General features: G+C 39.3%; 1 protein-coding gene across 2 annotated transcripts in view; it reads right to left on the reverse strand.

The window, feature by feature from the left end:
* The window catches only part of CAMK4 (calcium/calmodulin dependent protein kinase IV), a 274,921-nt gene that overhangs the window by 16,307 nt on the left and 233,639 nt on the right, over window positions 1-24,975 (reverse strand). For both annotated transcript variants that reach the window (XM_032156686.2, XM_058440626.1), the window contains 3 exons: window positions 9,730-9,805; window positions 4,631-4,757; window positions 187-339 (listed from right to left, as the gene is read on the reverse strand). In XM_032156686.2, the coding sequence (XP_032012577.1) occupies window positions 187-339; window positions 4,631-4,757; window positions 9,730-9,805 (356 nt within the window). The remainder of the gene's footprint in view (window positions 1-186; window positions 340-4,630; window positions 4,758-9,729; window positions 9,806-24,975) is intronic.

Consider the following 24,975-nt stretch of genomic DNA (forward strand, 5'->3'; position numbering starts at 1 on the left):
AATAATAATAGTAATAATAATAATAATAATAATAAAAGATTATACTAATTTTTCAGGAACAATAAAGTTGGACCAAAAAAAAAAAGAAATAGATAATCGCATTAGATGAAGAACGGTAGAACTGTTATTGATAGATCAAGATGAGATAAATTTTTTGAAAACAAAACAAAATATATGCTATCTTACCTTAAGCTTACGCCGGGCATTGAATTCTTGGAGCTTCTTTTGAGCGGTATCCATGTGTACAAAATTGGCTGCTTTACCTGTGACCCACGGATGCTGGAGAGCTTGAAAGGTAGTCAGCCGTTTCTTTGGATCCAAAACAATTAATTTTCTGACCTGAAATAATAAAGAACCATAAACTTAGCGAGGTTTTTAGGATGACCTGGGCTTGCCCTCAGCTTACAAACTTACAGGTCTTATTCCATTTCCCTGCAGTACCACTAAATACATGTTAGAAAAAATTGTTTAAGTCCTCAGGGGCCACTGTAGGTAGGAACAGCTTCAGGTAGCAGTAGCTGAGGGCGTATGAGAAGACAGGGCCATGTACCACCTGAGATCCCCAAAGTGGCAGACGGCTTTCCAACAGAAGTCAAGAAACAGCTCCTCACTTGCCTGTGGACTGGAAGTTCTTTGAAGGCAGAACCAGCAAAATAATTCTGGGCTGTGCTTCACAATCACCTAGAATTCAGAACTTAAAGTACATCTCTATGGTAACAGAATGGAATCATTCATGCATCATCATTCTTTCTGTGGGGATTAAATGGCGAACAAAAGGGAGAGTATCCCAGCACTTACGGAATACTACCTTATGTTTCTATCTTGGGGTTTATAGTTCTTTCTAACCCCTTGAGGGTACCTGAAGGACTAAGCCCAGAGTTTAAAAATCATTTTATAATCCAAGAAGTCAGTGGCTTGAGGGCATGATTTGCTTAAAGAATGGAATCCAATCAATGGCAGCCCATTCTTGGGAGGTTTACTCCTGCTTGTGAGGATGGGCAGTCAATAAATTGCCAGGAAGGTCAGCAAATAAAATAATCCACAGTCCTGGGCTTAGTAGGGGTGACCTGATACGAGGTAGAGACTATTGGGAGTCAGGAAGTGTGTTCAAGTCCTGGTTATGCCACTTGCTACTTTTGTGGCCCTAGATATAGACAAATATATAAATTGCCTGTGGACACCCCCTCAGGCCCTTTCCTTACAGAATCTTATTTCCACTTTAATTCCTTTGTAATTGCTTCTTAGATGCATATATAACTTTTTAAAAACTCATGTAATCTTTTAGTAGCCTTATCATTTGGAACTACTGGTGCCAATTCATAAATGAGGGAAGCAGGGAAGCTCAGAAAGGTTTAGTGACTTGTCTCAGGTCAGTCAATTTGGAATTGATGAAGCCTGTATTTAAACTCAGGTCTGTGTATGTCAGAGCGCATCTTGTGGCCACTACAGCATGATGTCTCCAAGGTGGTCAATCTCTCTGTACCTTGGCCTGGTCATGTGTAAAATAAGGAGCTTTGAATGATTGTAGGTCTCAGGTCTTTTCTAACTCTAATTACCTAAGGAGACGTGAACATAGGCTAAGGAAATCAGGCGGCAAGTCAAATGAGGAATAAATACTATCTGGTTCTCTCTTCACTTCCTTTCTGCAAAGGAATGTGTGTTTGGGCTAGATTTGTAGTGGGCAGAGACATGAGGCTTTTTAGGTTTAAAATCTGAGAGGACATGGAGGAAGGTAGGATGGTTAAGAGAAAGGAGGCATGGTAGTAAATAAAAATCTGATAGTAGTCATGGCTATTATCCGTTGAACAGGACTACTAATAATTTTATGTAAATGAGCCCTAATCCTTACAACATTTTTGACAATTAGGTATTTTCTTTTTATTTTCCAATCATTTTTCTCTTCTCCCTCCTCATTACTATCTTCCTCACAAAAATACAAAGAATTTATTGAAAGTCATTGTGCACCAAAAATTTATATACACCATTGTTAATCTTTACATTTGAAGATATTGATAACAATCCTAACTGAATTATTAGGAAACTTTCTGAAGGTCAGAATCACACTCAAACCTTTGCCATTACCCTGCAGTACCCCTTACGTCCAATTCCCCAACTCCTCAGCACTTATTCTCTGCCGATGACACAACAGATGTGGGTTTTGCTAGTGAGTATACATTTATGGAGCTCAAGGATTCTTCCAGTTCTGAAGTTTTAAGCAGTGATAAACTAACATGGGATCCAGCCGAATGAAGGAACATCAAAGCTAACCCTTTTATTCACTTAATATTTATTAAGGGTGAAAAGAAATGGAAGGAGGGCTAAATAAGAGTACTATTATTAAGTTAGTTGATATTAGTTACTTAACATACATTATGTTCCTTAATTCTCACAACAACCTAGAGATAGGTACAATTATCATCCTAGATGAGAAAACTAAAGCATAGCAAGGTTAGATCATGAACCCAAGGCTACACTTCCAGGACATGACAAAGGGGGCACTTAAATCGAGGTGTGTCAGACTCTGAAACTTCATGGTGTACTTCCGGATCCATTGTTTCATCCAATAAACATTTACTGAGTCTGTCCTATATGCCTATGAGGTTGTAAGGTCTGGGTACACACGCTTTGTCCTGACCCAGAGCTTAAAATCTAATTAGGGAGGACCATTAAATATATAGTGATGACTGTTATGAACTGGGGAGTGCAGGGGGTAAAGGAAGATTTTGGCAGAAGGAACCAACTGTAGGTGGGAGGGACTGAAGGGGAAGGCCGACTATGCCTCCCAAAGGATGTCTAGCGGCAGCTAGGGCTTGAGAATAAGTGTTACCCAGGGGTGTGTGTGTGTGTGTATGCGTGTGTGTGTGTGTGCACGCGTGTGTGTGTGTGTACATGCGTATGTGTAATGGAGAAGAAGGTGGGGAGGAAGAAAGAACATTACAGAGCAGAAGAAAGAGCCATGGCAATATCCTGAGCTATGCTGATGAGAAACTAGAAGTGTGGTGCACTACAGTGAAAAGTGATCAAAGGAGAGAGATGTGAAGTGAGTGATGGCATAGGAGAGAGTGGCAGGCCCCAGACCAGGCAGCGTCCTGTAGATCTTGTTATGGGTTTTGGATTTTATCCTAAGATTCTTAAAACAGGTCAAGGACATGATGCGATTTATTTATAAGACCATCCCTCTGGATTTTGTGCAGACTGTATTTGAGAAAGGCATGAGAAGAGGCAGGGAGATCAGATAGGAGGTTGGGGCAGTGGTCCGGAGGCGAGAACTGGATGGATTCAAGGGGTGTTTAGGAGCATGGGGTATGTCTTGAGGAAGGATTTGCAATGACATATCTATACATCACACATCACACACACTGACTTTCTCTTCCCAGTCATGCTGGAAAAGCCATGAGCCTTAGGGAATCTGTTCCATGAAGGAACACAGAGGGTAAGGAAGAAATGCTTGAAGAAAAAAGAGCACAGGAAAGGGAGTCTGGACAACTGGATCAGCCCTAATAATGTCTTTCTGCTGGGAAGCTGTGTGACCTTAGCAGTCATTTCACCTCTCTGGTCTTTAGCATTCTCATCTTTAAAATGAGAGGAGGACTAGATGCCTCCTAAGACCTCTTCTACATCTAACCTTCTGTGATTCAAAAGTCAGCTTTTGATTATGTCTGTGTGGTTGTTCTCTAGTGGATTGATGAGAAATATTTCAATCTCATGTTAGCATCCTCTTTATTTTATAAGAGGTGAGTGACCTCCCCAGAAGGTATGGATTTCCTGAATGCAAACAAATGTCAATATTAACTTAAGTGAGAAGCAATGTAAAAACAAACAAACAAAATGAACTATTAACACAGTGGAACATTTCTATAATGCCAACGATGCATAATGGGACTTATGTTACTATCAGGATATTTTAATAAATTTGATGAAATTTCAGGGAGCAATATTGTTTTACTTGAAGTATATCTAGCCTGGGTGCAGTGGCTCACACCTGTAATCCCAGCACTTTGGGAGGCCACAGTGGGAGGATCGCCTGAGGGCAGGAGTTTGAGACCAGCCTGGGCAACATAGCAAGACCCCATGTTTCAAAAAACTTTTAAAAATTAGCTGGGTGTGGTGGCATGCACCTGTGTCCCAGCTACTCAGGAGGTTGAGGTGGGAGGATTGCTTAAGCCCAGGAGTTGGAGGCTGCAGTGAGCCATGATCATGCCATTACATTTCAGCCTGGGTGACAGTGAGACCTTGTCTCAAAAACAAACAAACAAAAAAGAAATGAAGTTTATCTAAATTCTAGGCAACTGCAAGCCATGTTAAAACAGAATTCTGTGTAAACTGTGTTTGAATTCACCCAGCACAGCTTTCTTCATAAGCAAGGTTTTTATACTTATCAGGTAGTAAAAGCTCATTAATATTGTAGTAATGGTATTTTATGATAATTCAACTAGTGATGAGTCAAAAACATATCTAGTTTTTATTCTCTAAGGAAAATGTATTAATGAACTAATTTTATTAAAAATACTTTAAAATAGAAAGAAAATATGGCATTAATAAGGGTAAAATTTTAAAAAATTGTACTGCCCATTAATTCGTAAAAATAAATTTATTTCATTTTGTTTCATTTTGTTTTGGTTACACTTACCAAGTCCTTGGCATTTAGAGATACTTCATCCCACCAGGGGGAGATAAAGTAATATTCACAATTCAGAATTCTCCTGAACATGAACTGATCGCCTCTTTCATCATAGAATGGTTCAAATCCACAAAGTCTAGAGGAACAAAATATAGAGAATAAAATGTCTTTAAAAGCTCAAGTATATTTCATCAAATTTCTGTAGGAATTCAGGACTGTTCTTTTTCACTGCTTCCTGCTATGGAAGCAAGTCTACTCAGCTTAAGTATGCAATTGCCTTATTATAATTCACTATTTATAGTGTAAACACACAATCAAGTCCTCAGAAAGTAGGAATTAATATAAAACCAACTTAGGATTTCTACAAAAAGCTATAATAATAATTATTGTGTAATAATATTATTATTATACAGAAGAACAATAATAATAATAGCTAACATTACAGACATTATGCTAAAGCCTTTCCATGGATTTTTTGACAGGTATTGAGAAGACAGACAGACAGGCAGACACAGATAGAACAGACTTCCAATTTAGTATGAAAGGGAAGAGCTGGGATTTTGAGAGTAAAGAAATTAACAAGTGGAAATTAGAAATTTTCACTTATTTTTATTCTGCCTTATTATATGAAATCCTCCATAGAAATGAGTAAAGCTTTATGATATTTCCATTCCATTCCAGTTTGGATTTCAGAGTGAACAAAGACAGAAACTGAAACTATTGTCAGGGAATGACCTTAAAAGATGTATAAGATTAATATAGTCACCAGATGCAGCCAAAGAGATGAGCACCCTCAATTTACCTCAATCTTTGTATCATTTTCTACTATGCAGTCAACTTACAAATGAATGGGAAAAGTGGGATAAAAGGGACAGAGAACTCTCTTGGGCATCTTAACAAGAGAGAAAGGAAAAGCGAGTTGTTTGGGACCACCAAGCATCCACTGTTTATAGACGGGTGGAAGTTCTAAAATCAGTAGGGACCAAGAGAGAACTGCTTAAAAAAGCCCATGCCAGGGCATGTGTTGCATGTGTTCCATTTGAAAAAAAATGAGGGTGGGAGGGAGGATGAATAAAAGACATTTTCCCAAAGGCTTCACTCAAGCTGGCCAGGTCGGTACATAGCATGAAAAATTAAAGTGCATCCTAATACAATGAGTTTTTAGAAAGAAGCAGTTTTGTATGTCCTTTTGCTCACAGAATGTCCCAATGGGAATGTTTGTCTCTTCCAGATATTCTGGAGACAGCGAGAAAAATGCAAGGCCTGACAGTGCAGAGGCCTGGGCCAATGCATTCTCCCCTTCCCTACTGAGAAGTCTGCACAGAGAATCCCGCTCCTGACCCACCTGTGGAAGAGCAGCCTAAGGTGAGACGGGGCACAGGTCCTCACCTTGACAATGAGAGAGTCTGGCCTTGCCTGCCCTGCCCTGCTCTCCACAACACTAGAAACCTATGGCCTGTTGCAGTTAGTCATGGAGAAATGAGCCAGCTTTCTAGACTTAGTTTAGGAGTTTCCTTATATTTCCCCTTCTGAAAATCTAGACACAAAAATGATCACTGAAGGGTTATAGTGCTCAAATGCCTTTTCTCTCATTTCAATCCTATCAGTGACTTTTTGCTTTGGTGACAGAGGTAAAAGGTGTCAACTTCGAGCCTTAGGGCAGAACTGTAGTGTTGAAAGCTGAAGGAGAGAGTTTGAATCTCTGATGTTATCTGATTTCTGATCACATCATAAGGCCCAGTCCTGCAGCTTTTGTCTGTAGGGGCAGAGGGTTTAGGTATAAAAGGTAAAGATACGAGAATTCCTGGGAAAAAAAATAGAATGGCCTTCATTTTCAGCCTAATGGCATTCTTAGAAATAGCAAGGCCATATCAATAGCCTGGTGGTGACACACTAGAACTCTTAAGAAGGAAAGAGTGGGCCAGGCGCGGTGGGTCACACCTGTAATCCCAGCACTTTGGGAGGCTGAGGCAGGTGGAACCCAAGGTCAGGAGTTTGAGACCAGGCTGGCCAGCATGGTGAAACCCCATCTCTACTAAAAATACAAAAAATTAGCTGGGCATGGTGGCATGAGCTTGTAATCCTAGGTACTCGGGGGGCTGGAGCAGAAGAATTGCTTGAACCGAAGGCGGAGGTTGCAGTGAGCCAAGATTGTGCCAATGCACTCTAGCCTGGGAGACAGAGCAAGACTTCATCTGAAAACACACACACACACACACACACACATACACACACACACACACACACACACACAAAAGAAGCAAAGAGTGAAGTTAAAATGCAGCAGTAGCCACAAGAAGAAGGACAAAAGAGGTAACAGAATTCTTTACACTGATAGGAAGAATCCAATGCCTATTCACGGCTTTATTAAAAAAAAACAACAGCCCCAGAGTTTATGTACATACAGACAAGTATCGGTAAAGCAAATGCCTCAACATTTGGAAGACAGAAGAAAGAATCTGACTGAAGCTTATAATGTAGCTTCATTGTAAGATTTACTTTCCCAGGAAGCATTAACAAAATGGATCTTTAGTTCTAATTCTTCATTTGGTTACTTCTGTACTCTACTCTGTCTGTCTCCAAGCCACTCTGGTGAAATGAGTGAGATGTTAGAGGTCATAATCTCAGGTGCCCAGCAGGCCACTAAGTGTACATTAAATCAATCTAATAAAGAAGATACAGAGATCAAGTTGCACAACCCACTAGAGAAAATGTGCCAGTTGACCGCGCCAGTGGACTTCACCAATTATTAAAGAACTACAGAGTAAATAAAACGTTCTCAGGCTTAGGGCCTGACAGAAGTTAGCCAAAAACTAAAGAATATTAGTTGTAAGCAGCACTGTTATTTTCATTTTGGAGGCTACCACTCTTACTTTCAACTAAACCTATTAATTAATTACCTTAAATGTATAAAGATAAAAGAAATATATAAAATAGTTTGTATAATTTGGTAATGGACTAGAGGATAGGACAGATTTTTAGAACTATCTTCAGGGTTACAATAAAATATTTCTCAAGTAATTATATTTTTCCCTTCATTTTACCATGTCAGTGATATCATTAAGTTTTATGCATTCCACATTCCAATTTTTCTGGGTAAATGTAACTTAATTTCCTACTTCCATCTCTCCAAGTTCTTTCATATCATTAATACTTAATGCCTCCCAGTACATTTCAACAATGTACCTTCCAATTCTTGGTACATTGGTACATAAATTGGGTATATTTATACTTTAGGGGCAAACCTACATTTTGGGGACAAAAACACGATTCTTTACCGCTCCAAATTCCTCTTAAGCTTTTCTTTTCCTTTTGTTTTGTTTTGTTTTTGTTTTTGAGTCGGAGTTCTGTCACCCAGGCTGGAGTGCAGTGGCATGATCTCGGCTCACTGCAACCTCCGCCTCCTGGGTTCACGCCATTCTCCTGCCTCAGCCTCCCGAGTAGCTGGGACAACAGGCGCCCACTACCACACCCTGCTAATTTTTTATATTTTTAGTAGTGATGGGGTTTCACCATGTTAGCCAGGATGGTCTCGATCTCCTGACCTCATGGATCCACCCGTCTCGGCCTCCCGAAGTGCTGGGATTACAGGTGTGAGCCACTGTGCCCGGCCCCTCTCAAGCTTTTCTAAAGACACAAGGAATTGAGCACACAAAATATCTTTTTGTATTACATATTAGTGGATGGCTATTTTATCAGTTGCTTGTTAAACCTTTTTGTCTTGGCCATCAACCATTGTATATCAGGTAAACTTAGAGTTTGCTAACGTGCTTGTGGGCCCTACCACAGTTAGCCCATTCCTAGTCCATATCATCTGGACATTGAATTTTTTAAGATCACTATTAACTTAAAAACAACTTTCATTAAAAGCATTCTGCTATGGACTGAATTGTATTCCCCCTCCAACCCTAAAATCCATATGTTGATTCCCCAGCTCCCAATGAGATAGTATTTGGAGATGGAGCCCTTGGGAGGCAATCAGGTTTCGATGAGGTCATGAGAGTGGGGTCTTCCTCATGGGATTAGTCCCCTCATAAGAAAAGAATCCACAGAGCTTGCTCTCTCTTTCTCCCCACCAAGTGAGGACACCGTGAGAGGGTGGCCATCTGCAAGTCAGGAGACGGCCCTCAGCAGAAGCTGACTGTGCTGACACCCTGGTCTTGGACTTCCAGCCCCCCAAAACTGTGAGAAAATAACTTTCTGTTATTTAAGCCACCCAGTCTATATATTTTGTTATGTCAGCCCAGGTAGACTAGTATACCTACTTTCAAACCCTTCAAAATTTCTCTAAATTAGAATATTATGCATTCCAACAACTAACTTTGTTGTACTCTCTAAATGGCAACTAAGTCTCCTTGTTTTGAACTAAACTCTTGAAAGCATCGGTATCTTATTTTCCAGTTGTTCTACAGTATTCTTCCTTCTCAGACGCTCTTCTATTTGGCTGATTTTTTTTCATCACCACCTGCAGTTCCACCATGTCTTTGGCAAATTTCATGAAACTCCTTATTTCTTATCAGACAGGAGCTCAGGAATGGATTTAGGGATACCAGGGATTAAAATATTTCACTCATTATTTTCCCCAAGAAATTTGTGTAGGGTGTTAAATTTAAGACCCTTGAAAACCTAACAGAAATAAGAAACAAAATTGATAGCTAAAAATGCATTTAAAATATTCCTGATAAGAAATATATCAGTTTGGAATTGCTTAAGAAATTGAATAGTCATTTGCCCTTTTAAAAGGACTAAGTCTAACAATTTTATATGAGATGCAAATGAGTAAAACAAGAGCAAGTTTACACAGGTGGTCTTGGGCTCATATTCTTTACTATTGTCAAGTAGTAAATTGTTCCCTAAATCTGCTGTACATTACATAGTGGATATAGACATAGAAGAGCCCTGGACAAGAACTCCGGTCTCAAGAAAATTACCAAATAAAAAGCAATGTTCATTTTCAGGAAATTCTATCACTAACTGCATTTAGTATGTAACAGAAAATCACAAAAAGGCAAAAAGTAATCTTTATGGTTTTTATGAGAATTAGAGGTATCTAGAAAATGTCACAGAAAGGTGAATAGTTTACATAAATATTGCTTTTCTTCACTTACAAGATGTAGGTGATTATTCCTACAGACCACATGTCCACCTCAGGTCCATAGGCACAACCTCTAAGAATTTCAGGTGCTGCAGAAAAAGTGAAAATTGTGTTAAATTAGAGCTTAGTCAATATTTATATTTTAATATCAAGCAATGGGAAAGAAACAAATTGATCAAAAAAAATTTCTGATCAGTTTTATAATCAATCTTCTCTCCCCAAACCACAGTATGAAGCTATAAATACTTATGTCTATTTTAGTAGGAGAGATTATAGTGCATCTGTGTTTGGGATGCATAAAATAACACTATTAACTTTAATATTCTATGTCAGAATATCACGATACTACTCAAATCAAGTAGACAGAGCTGTATGTCTGCTACAAAAATGCAGTACTTCAAAGGGAGCTGTGTACATAGAAAAGAAAGAAATGAAAGTTAAGCATAATAAGGGAGAAAAAAGTCACAAGTATGCTGCCCTAAGATCTAGACCTGCTGGGAGCAGGGTGTGTCAGCAAGTGTGTGGGTCTGACAGTGTGCAGGGTGGGAACCAGCGCAGATGGTGAGGAGGGTTGACAAGTATCTAGTCTGGACAGTTGCAGCAGGAGCTAGGAAGTGTCCTGGCACATGTCCTGGCATTGAGAGATGCACGTAGGTCTCTAGAGAGCAGCTGATCCCAATCAGCTTGAGGTCATGAACTGAGAAAGGGGAACTTATTTGTGCACAATGAGGCAGCCTGTATTAGTTCTGCCTGCTGTTGTGAAAAAGGAAGGCTTTCTCAGCCACAAAATGGCCCTGGTGTGGAGAACAGCAGTATCTTTTATATTTTTATTACCTTAGATTTGTGAAAATGGGTAATTAACTGGATCCAGGCACTTTCCCTGAGTAGTAAGGGTGTTATTTGTTTGCCTAATTAACAACAGAAGAAAAGGGAAAGTGAGAGCCCCACCATCTATGGAGAAATAGAGCTCAGGCCTATTGTCCAGAGTGGCCTTTCTTGATTATGAACACAAGTGCGGCAGGTGCCAGCAGCGTTCTTGAAGAAGTAGCTTCTTGATTAATGCTGATGGCTGCTTGAGGAAGGCCTTGGGGATGAGGACACCACCCCATTCTCTGGGATGGGGGGTTGGAATGTAAGTAAACAGGATTCTCTGTCCACGCTGGCTGGAAATGTCACATTCAGTGTTGCCTATCAAGATGAGCTCTGGGGCTGGGCGTAGTGGCTCACACCTGTAATCCTAGCACTTTGGGAGATCGAGGCAGGTGGATCACCTGAGGTCAGGAGTTTAAGTCCAGCCTGGCCAACATGGTGAAACTCTGTCTCTACTAAAAATACAAAAAAATTAGCCAGGCATGATGGTAGGTGCCTGTAATCCCAGCTACTTGTGAGGCTGAGGCAGGAGAATAGCTTGAACCCAGGAGGTGGAGGTTGCAGAGATGGCGCCACTGCACTCCAACCTGGGCAACAGAACAAGACTCCGTCTCAAAAAAAAAAAATAAATAAATAAAAGAAAGAAAAATGTGACCTCTAGAAGGAGGCTATCCTCATGGGACTGTGGATTTACCATACAGGAAGGAATACTGTGGGCGTTCCACTGACCTCTTTCCAAACTATCCCTTAGCTCTCATCATGTTCCAATTTCCCTGTAGAAGCTGGGTTACATAAAATATGAGGAGTCTTCAAAAAGTTCATGGTAAATGCATATTATAAAAAGTTATGCATGAATCTCACAATGTTTTGTACCAAAATAAACTTATACTAACTTGTCATAACATGCCCAAACAGGATCTAGTCTGAGACACTAAAAAGGCTAAGACTTCAGTTTGAAAAGAGCCTCTATCTGAGCAACATGAATTCTGCTAAAACTGAAGCAAGAACAAACATCAAATTTATGGTAAAGCTTGGGTGGAAGAATGGCAAAATCACAATGGCAAAAAACTTTATAAAAAGTTTGTGGGGACAATGTTCTAAAGAAATTAACAGTACACAAGTGGATAACTCATTTTAAGAAGGGATAAGACAATGTTGAAGACAAAGCCCACAGTGGCAGATCATCCACATCAATTTTTGAGAAAAAAATTAATCTTGCTCATGGCCTAATTGAAGAGGACTGGCAACAGCAGAAACAATAGCCAACATCACAGACATCTGTGAATTCTGCTTACACAATTCTGACTGAAAAATTAAAAGTTGAGCAAAGTTTCCACTCGATGGGTGACAACACTGTTGCACCCAGATCGATGCAGATAAAAATAGAGCTTTCAATGGAAATTTTAAACAAGTGGGATTGAAATCCTCAGCCTGATTCTTCAAAGAATTTTAACAGGAGATAAAACATGGCTTTACCAGTATAATCCTGAAGACAAGGCACAATCAAAGCAATGGCTACCAAGAGGTAGAAGTGGTCCAGGCTAAGCAAAAACAGATTGGTAAAGAGCAAGTGTCATGGCAATGTTTTTTTTTTTTTTTTTGATGCTCAAGGCATTTTGCCTGTTGACTTTCTGGAGGGCCAAAGAAAAATAACGTGTTTCATACGAGACTGTTTTGAGAGTTAGCCAAAGCTGTAGCAGAAAAATTCCCATGAAACCTTCACCAGAGAATCCTTCCCCACCACAAAAATGCTCAAGCTCATTCCTCTTACCAAACAAGGACAATTTGGTGAGACTTTCAATAGAAAATCATCAGGCATCTACCTTACAGTAGTAACTTGGTTCCTTCTGACTTCTTTTTGTTTCCTTATCTTACAATCTCTATAAGGAACACTTATTGTTTTTTTCAGTTAATAATGTAAAAAAGACTGCATTGACATGGTTAAATTCCCAGGATCCTCAGTTCTCTAGGGATAGACTAAATGGGTGGTGTTATCACTTACAAAAGTGTCTTGACCTTGATGCAGTTTATGTTGAGATATAAAGTTTATATTTTTTCATCATTTTCAACATTTTCTGACAAACTTTTTGAAGCACCCCCTATATGAGGTAAAGAACCTGTACGATCAAAGGAGGGTGTGCATTCTAGCACTCTACACAGCAATTCAGCAAGATGGACCCCCTAAGGAACTGTATCTGTAGCCAAAAAGCTTTTTTTAATCTATAGATGAATTATTCCTAGAAAACTTTTCTTTTAAGGTTTAATTAACAAAATTAAGAAACATGCATGGCTGATACCAACTACCATCATTCACTCCGTCAGGTTAGCTTTCATTCTCTGGGGCAATCTGTACCCACAGAAAGTGTCTTTGAGCCCAACAGCCCTGACAGAGAACTTTCACTTGTAAAGGGGAACTCAGATTATGCTGCCATTGCAGGAAGGCTGCTATTGCCTATTTTTGTCTCTGGGAGCTATTCCAGTCAAGGAGCCAAATGCACACATATTGAGCATGCATATTCAACATGCATTAGTCCTTCTCCATGCAGGTCTTCACATCAGTGAATCTTATCTGGTCTGATATGCTATCAAGCCCCATACTGACATTTAAACATAAATACAGAAATATGTTGGGAGAGTCTTTTACATTTTCTGGATCTTGGTTTTTTACCTCTAAACTGTAAATGAATCCAAACAGCTGATTTCCAAGTTAACTTTGAGTTTTAAACTGCTACCCATTATATTATTAGTAAAGGATGTGTTACTGATCATTCAACAAGAACAGAGGACAAGAACAAGCATTTTAACCTGCAGACCTGTTGCATTTCTCATTTCTTGTGCTACAACAGCTACTGTGTATGCTGCCCTGTGGGGACTCATCCTGTTGGCTCTAGTGAAATCAACCCGCCCACTGTGTGCAAGCCAGAGACACATACTGGCAAGGGTCAGATGTTTTCTCTAGGCATTGCTAATAGCTCCCAGCCAAAGAACTCTAAGGAAAATGAATAGTTTGCCACAAACTGCTTTTTGGATCCACTATACAGGGAGTCTGAGTTTCATACCTGACATGGCACGTTCTGATCTGTCACAGCACTGGGTGCAATCTTACTCTCCAAAGGCAATTTATTTCTTTGTGAAGCATTGTAGTGCGATGTGAGTAAATTTGCAATGTAAAAAGTTAAACGTCCCATAGTGAAGTTAACAGACAAAAGGAATAAAAAATGTTTATGCCATCCATAATAAATTTACCTTAAAAATAATTGCTTTTAAAATAACTTATTTTGAAAATCATAACAAATTGGGGTGAAACAAAGTCAAAACACCTAGACACAATTAGATATCATTTTCAACTTTCAAATATATATATATATATATTTTTTTAGATGGAGTTTCACTCTTAGTGCCCAGACTAGAGCCCAATGGCACGATCTCTGCTTACTGCAACCTCCGCCTCCTGGGTTCAAGCGCTTCTTGTGCCTCAGCCTCCTGAGTAGCTGGGATTACAGGTGCCTGCCCCCATGCCCAGCTAATTTTTGTTGTTGTTGTTGTTGAGACGGAGTCTCGCTCTGTCACCCAGGCTGCAGTACAGTGGCACGATCTCGGCTCACTGCAACCTCTGCCTCCTGGGTTCAAGCGATTCTCCTGCCTCCGCCTCCCAAGTAGCTGGGATTACAAGCACGCACCACCACACCCAGCTAATTTTTGTATTTTTAATAGAGATGGGGTTTCACCATGTTGGTCAGGCTGGGCTCGAACTCCTGATCTTGTGATCCACCTGCCTCAGCCTCCCAAAGTGCTGGAATTACAGGCATGAGCCACTGTACCCAGCCTAATATTTTAAATTACTAGTTAATATGGCATTGACTTTGTTCAGAACCAGTAGAACACACTCTAGTAATCTAGATAGGCCCTTTCCAAGAGCCAGAAGATTTTTGTATAATAAAGTTCAGCCTCTAGCACCCCAGCTTCAAGTCTCCTAAGTATCAAATGCCCTTGCAGGTAATTCTAATAATTTGTGATCTTCTTAGAGCAAGAAAGTTGGCTACTTTCAATTTAGTTCAAGAAAAAACATCAATTAATATATCTTTTAATGGTATAAGCATTCTGGCTGTCCTTCACATCTTTTCTCACCTCATTATCAAAACAAACAAAATAGAAGAAGAAAATCATTTTAAGGTATAAAACAGTTTTCTTGATATTTTTATTTTTTTTTTCAGTAGTTTTGGGAGAATAGGAGGTGTCTGGTCACATGGAAAATTTCTTTAGTGGGGATTTCTGAGATTTTGGTGCACCCATCACCTGAGCATTGTACACTGTACCCAATGTGTAGTTTTTTATCCCTCACCCCCCTCCCACCCTTTCCCCTGAGTCCCCAAAGTCCATTTGTATCATTTGTATGCCTTTGCATTCAAATAGCTTATCTCCCACTTCTGAGGGAGAACATATGATGTTTGGTTTTAATTCCTGAGTTAGTTCATTTAGAATAATGGTCTCTAATTCCATCCAGGTTGCTGCAAATGTCATTATTTCACTCCTTTTTATGGCTGAGTAGTATTCCATGATATATGTGTGCATGTGTGAGTGTGTATCACATTTTCTCAACCAACTCATTGATTGATAGGCATTTGGGCAAGTTTCTTTTTCACATGACTTCTTTTCCTCTGAGTAGATATCCAGGAATGGGATGGCTGGATCAAATGGTAATTCTACTTTCAGTTCTTTAAGGAATCTCCACACTGTTTTCCATAGTGGTTGTACTAGTTTACATTCCCGCCAACAGCTTAGAAGTGTTCCCTTTTTACCACATCCACACCAACATGTATTATTTTTTGATTTTTTGATTATGGCCATTCTTGCAGAGTAAGGTGGCATTGCATTGTGGTGTTGATTTGCATTTCCCTGATCATTAGTGATGCTGGGCATTTTTTCATATGTTTGTTGGCCATTTGTATATCTTCTTTTGAGAATTGTCTATTCATGTCCTTAGCCCACTTTTTGATGGGATTGTTTGTTTTTCTCTTGCTGATTTGTATGCGTTCCTTGTAGATCCTGGATATTAGTCTTTTGTTAGATGTATAGATTGTGAAGATTTTCTCCCACTCTGTGGGTTGTCTGTTTACTCTGCTGTTTTTTTTTTTTTTGCTGTGCAGAAACTTTTTAGTTTAATTAAGCCCCATCTATTTATCTTTGTAAAAACAAAGTTGCATTTGCTTTTGGGTTCTTGGTCATGAAGTCTTTGCCTAAGCTAATTTACAGGAGGGTTTTTCTGACTTATCTTCTATAATTTTTATGGTGTTAGGTCTTAGATTTAAGTCCTTGTTACATCTTGAGTTGATTTTTGTATCAGGTGAGGGATGAGGATCCAGTTTGATTCTTACACATGTGGCTTGCCAATTATCCCATCACCATTTGTCTAATAGGGGATCCTTTCCCCACTTTGTTTTTGTTTGCTTTGTCAAAGATCAGTGACTGTAAGTATTTGGCTTTATTTCTGGGTTCTCTATTCTGTTCCATCGAGCTATGTGCCTACTTTTATACCAGTACCATGTTGTTTTGGTGACTATGGCCTTACAGTATAAAGTCAGGTAATGTGATGCCTCCAGATTTGTTCTTTTTGCTTAGTCTTGCTTTGGCTATGCAGGCTCTTTTGTGGTTCCATATGATTTTTAGAATAGTTTTTTTCTAACTCTGTGATAAACGATGGTGGTATTTTGATGGGAATTGTATTGAATTTGTAGATTGCTTTGGCAGTATGGTCATTTTCACAATATTGATTCTACTCATCCATGAGCATGGGACATGTTTCCATTTGTTTGTGTCATCTATAATTTCCTTCAGCAGTGCTTTATAGAATTCCTCATAGAGACGTCTTTCATGTCCTTGGTTAGGTTTGTTCCTAAGTATTTTAATTTTTTGCAGCTATTGTAAAAGGGGCTGAGTTCTTTATTTGATTCTCCTCTTGATTGCTGTTGGTGTATAGCAGTGCTACTGATTTGTGTACATTAATTTTGTATCCTGAAATTTTGCTGAATTCGTTTATCAGATCTAGGAGCTTTCTGCAGGAGTCTTTAGGGGTTTGTAGGTATGCAATGATATCACCAGCAAACTGACAGTTTGACTTCCTCATTACCAATTTGGATGCCTTTTCTTTCTTACTCTTGTTTGATTGCTCTGGCTAGGCCTTCCAGTACTATGTTGAATAGAAGTGGTGACAGTGGGCATCTTTGTCCTGCTCCACTTCTCAGGGAATGCTTTCAACTTTTCCCCATTTGGTGTTATGTTAGCTTTGAGTTTGTCATAGATGAGTCTTATCATATAAAGGTATGACCCTCCTATGCTGATTTTGCTGATAGTTTTAATCATAAAGCATTGCTAGATTTTGTCAGATGCTTTTCCTGGGTCTATTGAGATGAGCATGTGATTTTTGTTTTTAATTCTGTTTATGTGGTGTATCACACTTATTGACTTGCATATGTTAAACCATCCCTGCATCCCTGGTATGAAACCCACTTGATCATGGTCGATTATCTTTTTGATATGCCATTGAATTCAGTTAGCTGGTATTTTGTTAAGGATTTTTGCTTCTATATTCATCAGGAATATTGATGTTTTCTTTTTGGTTATGTCCTTTCCTGGTTTTGGTATTAGGGTGACACAGGCTTCATAGAATGATTTAGGGAGGATTCCCTCTTTATCTTTTGGAATAGTGTCAATAGGATTGGTCCCAATTCTTCTTTGAATGTTTGATAGAATTCAGCTGTGAATCCATCTGGTCTTGGACTTTTTTGTTGGCAATTTCTAAAATTACCATTTCAATCTTGCTGCTTCTTATTGGTCTGTTCAGAGTTTCTATTTCTTCCTGGTTTAATCTAAGAGGGTGGTTTATTTCCAAGAATTTATCCATCTCCTCTAGGTTTTCTAGTTTATGCACATAAAGGTGTTCACAGTAGCCCTGAATGATCTTTTGCATTTCTGTGGTATTGGTTGTAATATCTCCTGTTTTGTTTCAAATTGAGCTTATTTGGATCTTCTCTCTTCTTTTCTTGGTCAATCTTGCTAATGATCTATCTTTTTTTGTTATTATTTTAAAGAACCAGCTTTTAGTTTCATTTGTTTTTGTAATTTTTTTGGTTTGTTTCCATTTCCTTTAGCTCTGCTCTAATCTTAGTTATTTCTTTTTTTCTGCTGGGATGGAGTTGGGTTTGTTCTTGTTTCTCTAGTTCCTTGGGGTTTGACCTTAGATTGTCTATTTGTGCTCTTTCAAACTTTTTGATGTAGGGATTTAAGGCTCTGAATTTGCCTCTTAGCACTGCCTTAAGTGCTGTCCAGACTGATCCTTAGGCAACACCACCATTAGTAGGCCAGAGAGAAGAGAAGGAACATTTATTATTTACAGAAATTCAAACAGTAGAGGAAATTCCACAAGGCAGAATTAGGAATTGTGAGTGGATGTTGCAAGGCACAGATTTCTGGCTCAATATACAGGACAATATTCTGACAACTAAAGCTGTCAGCAATAGTAGGGGCTGTCTCCTTGGTTTGGGAGTGTTCACAAAAGCCGACTGACTCATCACTCAGGATCCAAGGCTATCAGCAAGGGAAGAGAAGGAAGACTCCTGGTAAGTTTTTTATATCACCCATTAGATACATAGTGTGTGGTATTAAATAATATCACCAGAAAACTGTCTGTGTATTCTATACATGTAAACTAAGTTGAGGATTATGGCAACCACTTACTTAAATCAAAGTTAACCAAATATATTTTGGCTTGAGATGGCTGATAAAATCAAATCTCAAGAGAGTGTCCCCACTGTCCTCTCCTGACTTCTCATGTTCTCTTTGAGTTTAGAAACAGTCTTTTAATGTAATGGTAATTCTTAACTTTCAGGTCCCTAGACTATAAATCATTTTCGATGCCCACTTCCATAGAATACACAGCTATTAAGATTATTTCCTCTGTCTTGACTTTAGATAACCTTATGACTATGTGCCTGGGTGTTGATCTTTATGCGATAAATTTCCCAGGTATTCTTTGAGCTTCCTGTACTTGTATGTCTAGATCTCTAGCAAGGCCAGGGAAGTTTTCCTCAACTATTCCCACAAATATGTTTTCAACACTTTTAGATTTTTCTTCTTCCTTAGAAATATCCATTATTTTTAGGTTTGTTCATTTAACATAATCCCCAACCCCTTGGAGGCTTTTTTCATTTTTTTAAATTCTTTTTTTTGGCTTTACTGAATTGGGTTAATTCAAAAATTTTGTCTTTGAGCTCTGAAGTTCTTTCTTCTGCTTGTTTAGGTCTATCGCTGAGACTTTCCATGCATTTTGCATTTCTCTAAGTGTGTCCGTCATTTCCAGAAGTTGTGATTGTTTTTTTATTTATGCTATTTCCCTGAAGATTTTTCCCTTCATATCTCATATCTTTTTTTGATCTCATTTAATTGGACTTCACCTTTCTCTGGTGCCTCCTTGATTAGCTTAGTGATCGACCTGAATTTTTTTTCTGCCAATTCAGGGATTTCTTTTTGGTTTGGATCCATTGCCGGTAAGCTAGGGGGATATTTTGAGAGTGTGAAAGAAGCTTGTTTTGTCATATTACCAGAATTGTTTTTCTGGTTCCTTCTCATTTGGGTGGACTATGTCAGAGGGAAGATCTGAGGCTAAAAGGCTGCTGTTCAGATTCTTTTGTCCCACACTATACTCCCTTGATGCTGTGCTCTCCTCCTTCCTCTAGGGATGTGGCTTCCCGAGAGGCAAACTGCAGTGCTTGTTATTAATCTTCTGGATCTAGCCACCCAGTGGAGCTGCCATGGTCTGGGCTGGTAGTGGGGGGTGTCTACACAGAGTCTTGTGACGTAAACCATCTTCAGGTTTCTCAGCCATGTATAGCAGCACCTGCTCCAGTGGAGGTGGCAGGAAAGTGAAATGGACTCTGTGAGGGTCCTTAGTTATAGATTTGTTTATTGCAGTGTTTTGTGTTGGTTGGCCTCCTGCCAGGAGGTGGCACTTTCAAGACAGCATCAGCTGTGGTAGTATAGGGAGGATCAGGTGGTAGGCAGGGCCCTAGAGCTCCCAAGAGGTTATGTCCTTTGTCTTCAGAGTTTTTCGGCTGTCTCCTGGGGCCTGCAGGAACAATCTGCTTCCTACACACAGGGTCTGTGGATTCTCTCCCATTTGTATATCTTCTTTTGAGCATTGTCTATTCATGCCCTTTGCCCCCCCTTTTTTTTCTTGCTGATTTGTAAAAGTTTTTAAAAATGCATTTTAAAAGACTTAGAATCATCTTTTCTGAATTAGTAAATAATCATTTATTGATTTTTCTGGCTGTGTTCCAAGAGAATCAAATCTGTCTACCACTTCCTAAAATTATCTTACCATTCATGTTATTGCTCATAAAACACTAAATGATACCGAGCTCCCACAAAACCTCATACTCCAATCTTCAATGCAGAATAAGTTTGGTAAACGGTCTTAGAATTTCCAAGATGCCAGACTTCCTTTTTAAAACAGAAAGTTTAACTAAATATAAAAATTATACAAAAATTCAAACTTTATATTATATATTCATTAACATACCATTTAGATCTAAGTCTTTTTAAAAATAAGATGATGGCACCATTGAAACATTTAGAGACTGAGTATCCCTCTAGAGATTGGGATGAATTTCACTTTATCAAATAAAATCATTGTAACTAGTTTTGGAAATGATCCTAAAATAAAAAACATCAGATATGGCCTAGGGCACACTTGTAGGGACCACTGGTGCTGAATTTGCCTTCTTTCCTTAAATTCCTAGAAGAAAAATTAAAAGGGATGATTTTGGTCATTGACCGTACTTTCATTTTGTCAATGCCCTAGTTGAGTTTTATGATTCTTTCTTACTTACTGAGTTAAAACTACAGAGTGGCATTCTTCATCAGAAGACCTTTCACACTATTAGTAACTCTTTTGGAAAAAATTTGAGGGAGACTAAGGTGAATGAAATCAACAGGTTCATTCATTCACTCATTAAAGAAATCACCAAATATTTATTAAGCACCTGCTGTGTGATGGGCCAACTATACTTGGAGGTACTAGGGGAATAATGAGCGAGTTAAAGAGAACAAGTCTTTGTCATCTAGGAGCTCACAGTTGGGTGGGGGATGTAGACATTAATCAAAAACATCAAAGGAAGAAATGCAAAGTGATAACTGGAAATGCTTGGAGGGAGAATATTTTTAGTACGGGGTTGGCCTGGTCACAGAGGTCAGGGCATGTGACTGGAGCAAACAAAGTTTGAACTGAGATGTAGAGGATCTAGAGAAGTTAATTAGGCAAATGGAGAAGAGGCTGAAGGAAAAGAGATGAGAGTTGCAAGTGGAAAAAGTTATGCAAAGACCCTTTGGCAGGAAGGAGCAAGGGGCACTGGAGGAACTGAAAGAAGCCAACATGGCTAGAGCATGGCTCAAGTACCCAGCTACGCCTAAGTGGGACGAGCAGTGCCTGTGAGGCAGGTAGAGGCCAGACTGCAGATCCAGTAGGTCAGGGTCTTGTTTGTTTCAAAATTCTTTCCACTCTTTCTCTTTTAGCAATTCAAAACATATAGGAAAAGATCTATTTGCATCTGAAAGCCTGAATCTGACTTTCCAGAATTATTGTCCCTATTAGAGCTAGGGGAAAACGCTGGGAATTTTTTTTTTTTTTTTTTTTTTTTTTTTACCGTAGAGGCTTGTTTTGAATTCAGAGTTTTCTGGGAGCCACAAAAATCCACTGTATCTTGAGCCCAGCATCTAGAGTCTCTCTAAACTATGCCTCTGGGAAGGAGGATGGAGGAGGGAGAAGAGTGAAGGGCGGAGGGGATTTATCTAGGGAGGCAGAAAAGCAGTATTAGGAAATTCTCTGCTTCTATCCTTTTCCTAGCTTGGCCTAGGAACCCAGAGGAAAAGATTGCACTTGAGGCAGCTGCCTATGGGCGGCAGCAGTGCCCACAGTTGGGCAGACTCCACACTGGGTGATTTTCTCAGATCATCTGTACCTTGTACGGTCCTTCGTTTAGCTGTCTTCTACATTTGCTAAGAAAGGAGCACAACCTGTTTAACACTTGGTGCAATTTTTGATTTGATAAAAAGATAATGCCCCAGTTCAGGAGACAGTGCAGTGACAAGGTGCAGATGAGACTGAAATACACCTTTCGGTCTTCCAGAGGGGGTTGCCTCTGGCTAGAAGCAGCCTTGTCAGCTTACTACAGTGAATCTCAGAACATTCTCAATTCTATGCATGCCATGCTCTGAAAGGTTGAGAAGGACTGAGAAAGTATTTGGGGCTTCTGTCCTTTTAATTTTCTGTGACTTGAGAGTGGAGTGAGAAAAGAAAAAGTTAGGTGTTTTGAAACACAAGTGATATACTTCATGTTCTAACTCACTCTTTCCTTTCTCCAGGGCTCTTCATTTTTTGCACTGCAATTATCAGTCAATCCAACTCCCACTTCATGTTTTTCATTTAAGCTGTTAAAAAAGTCTTCCTTACCACAAGAATTATATGATTTTCTCTTTGTATAAATCTTATAAATGAGTGAAAATAGTCTGTTTATTTTCCTCATCTTATTTTTCATTTTTTAAATAATATCCTGAAGAGAAAATCAAACATTTGAGAACACCGAGTGCTTTCAAAAAAGGAAAAAAAAAATACAACTTATTTTTCTTGCCCTGTGAAATTTGCTTTTCTGTGAAAAATTCCATTGAGCCTTCCTATCTTGAAGTCATTGCCATTTTCTCCAACTCTGAATCAGACTGAGTCTCCAGGTCACTTCAGAGTTGTGATGGATGCCAGCAAAGTGGTATTAACTGTTGAAAAGCTACCTTCCAATTTTTGTGGGATGAAGTAGGATAAAATAAATAAACCCATCTTATCCTAACATTAAAATTATATAAAAATCTCTTCAGCAGATGGAGGTGCAAAGATAAACTAGTGGACTTAGAATTTAAAGTGCCTCACGTGTTAAGTGTGAAAAATATTACGAGGCGGGTGGATTGCCTGAGCTCAGGAGTTCGAGACCAGCCTGGGCAACACGGTGAAACCCTGTCTCTACTAAAATACAAAAAAATCAGCCTGGTGTGGCGGTGTGCACTTGTGGTCCCAGCTACTCGGGAGGCTGAGGCAGGAGAATTGCTTGAATCCGGGAGGTGGAGGTTGCAGTGAGCCAAGATCACGCCACTGCACTCCAGCATGGGTGACTGAGTGAGACTCCGTCTCAAAAAAAAAAAAAAAAAAAGTAAAACATTATGTTTTTCTCTAACAGATATAAATCTCTCTGATGATTATCAATAATAATGCTTACAAAACTTTATTTTTATTTTATGCAGATCCTTTCTGTAATAACATTTTAAAGTGGAACATTTTGTGGGTGTTCTGGTCCAAAATAAGACATTTTAAGCAAATCTTCTACCCACTTGCTATCAATCACCTCTTCCTTTTGACCTCTTTTCCTCCCATCATCCCACCCCCACATATATAATAATAGAGTTGAATCCTCACAGAGCTGTGAATTCTCTGGCACAGTTTGTTCTGTTCTCGAAGTAGTGTCTTCTACAGAAGTGGGCATCAAAAATGATTTATGGTCTGGAGACCCAGAAGTTAAGGATTACCATTACATTAAAAGACTGTCTCGGGTGCCTGTAGTCCCAGCTACTTGGAGGCTGAGGCAGGAGAATGGCATGAACCTGGGAGGCGGAGTTTGCAGTAAGCTGAGATCAAGCCACTGCACTCCAGCCTGGGTGACATATCTAATTACTAAATCAAAAAAAAAAAAAAAAAAAAAAAAAGACTGTCTCTAAACTCAGAGAACATGAGAAGTCAGGAGAGGACAGTGGGACAATCTCTTGAGATTCGATTTTATCAGCCATCTAAAGCTAAAATATATTTGGTTAACTTTGATTTAAGTAAGTGGTTGCCATAATCCTCAACTTGGTTTACACATATAGAGTATATAGACAGTTTTTGGTGATATTATTTTTTTTTTTTTTTTTTTTACCTAATGGGTGATATAAAACTTACCAGGAGTCTTCCTTCTCTTCCCTTGCTGATAGCCTTGGATCCTGAGTGACGAGTCAGTCAGCTTTTGTGAACACTCCAAAACCAAGGAGACAGCCCCTACTATAGCTGACAGCTTTAGTTGTTAGAATGTTGTCCTGTATATTGAGCCAGAAATCTGTGCCTTGCAACATCCACTCACAATTCCTAACTCTGCCCTGTGGAGCTTCCTCTACTATTTGAATTTCTGTAAATAATAAATGTTCCTTCTCTTCTCTCTGGCCTACTAATGGTGGTGTTGCCGAAGCATCAGTCTGGGTTGTCTCCTTTTCTGCCTTGGGGATGCCTGATAGTCTCATGACTTGAAATACCATCTATATGCCGGTAACACCCACATTGATACCAGGAGCCAAGGTGACATGTGGACCATATATTCCCTTCTGCCCACATGTCACTTCCACTTGGATATCTAACAGGCATGCAGAAATTAACAAGTCCCAAGCCTGATGCTCCGATGTCTTTCCATCTCAGTAAATGTTAACTCCATTCCTTTAGTTGTTAGTTATCCCCTCTCCTACCTACTATTTTCTTCCCTTGTCACTGCATTCCAATCAACCAACTAACCTTCTCGGTAGACTTTAAAGACACCTGGTGTGTTCTTGCCTCAGGATTAGTGTGCCCCATCCCCTTCACCTGGAACATTCTTTCCCTAGATATGTACGTGGTTTGCTCTCTCCTTTCTCTCTCTCAAATTTTTGCTTATATATTCCATTCTAACACAAAGCCTTCCTTAATTACCTTGTTTAAACTGTAACCCAGCCTCCTTTTCCAACTTTATATTATAATTTCTATCGGAAATTATCACCTCTTTCTGTATATTTTACATGTGTATTGTCGTCTTCTCCCACTAAAATGTATTACAGTATACTTAAGGAAGAGTTCTTTTGGTCTGGTTTTTACTGCTATGTCTTTACAACATACAACAGTGCCTAGTACATACAAGCGCAACAAATATTTATTAAATGACAAAAAAACCTGATTGTTTTATACAACTAAAGTTCCACAGAAACCACTTTGTTCAGGGCAGTACCAAACCAATATAAAGACTCCAAAGACGCAGTTTTCTTCAGATTTCAAACTTCTATCGCAACTTAAACTAAGCTCATGCCCAGCCTGCAGAGTCCCTTTCCTCTCCACGATCAAGAACAAGATGAGCTCTGGATGACCCTTCCTCACCATCCTGTATCTGTTTCTACTTTTCCTTTACCTGGCACTACTCAACTGACTCAGATGCTGCAAGCATGCCGGTGGCACTTATATGATGGCTTGGGGACACAGTCTCCTTAGGGAGAAAGTAAGGCTATGGTCAGGAGGGGAGATGGA

This window comes from Hylobates moloch, unplaced genomic scaffold (assembly GCF_009828535.3).
Source record: "Hylobates moloch isolate HMO894 unplaced genomic scaffold, HMol_V3 SCAFFOLD_6, whole genome shotgun sequence".
Taxonomy (NCBI): Eukaryota; Metazoa; Chordata; class Mammalia; order Primates; family Hylobatidae; genus Hylobates; species Hylobates moloch.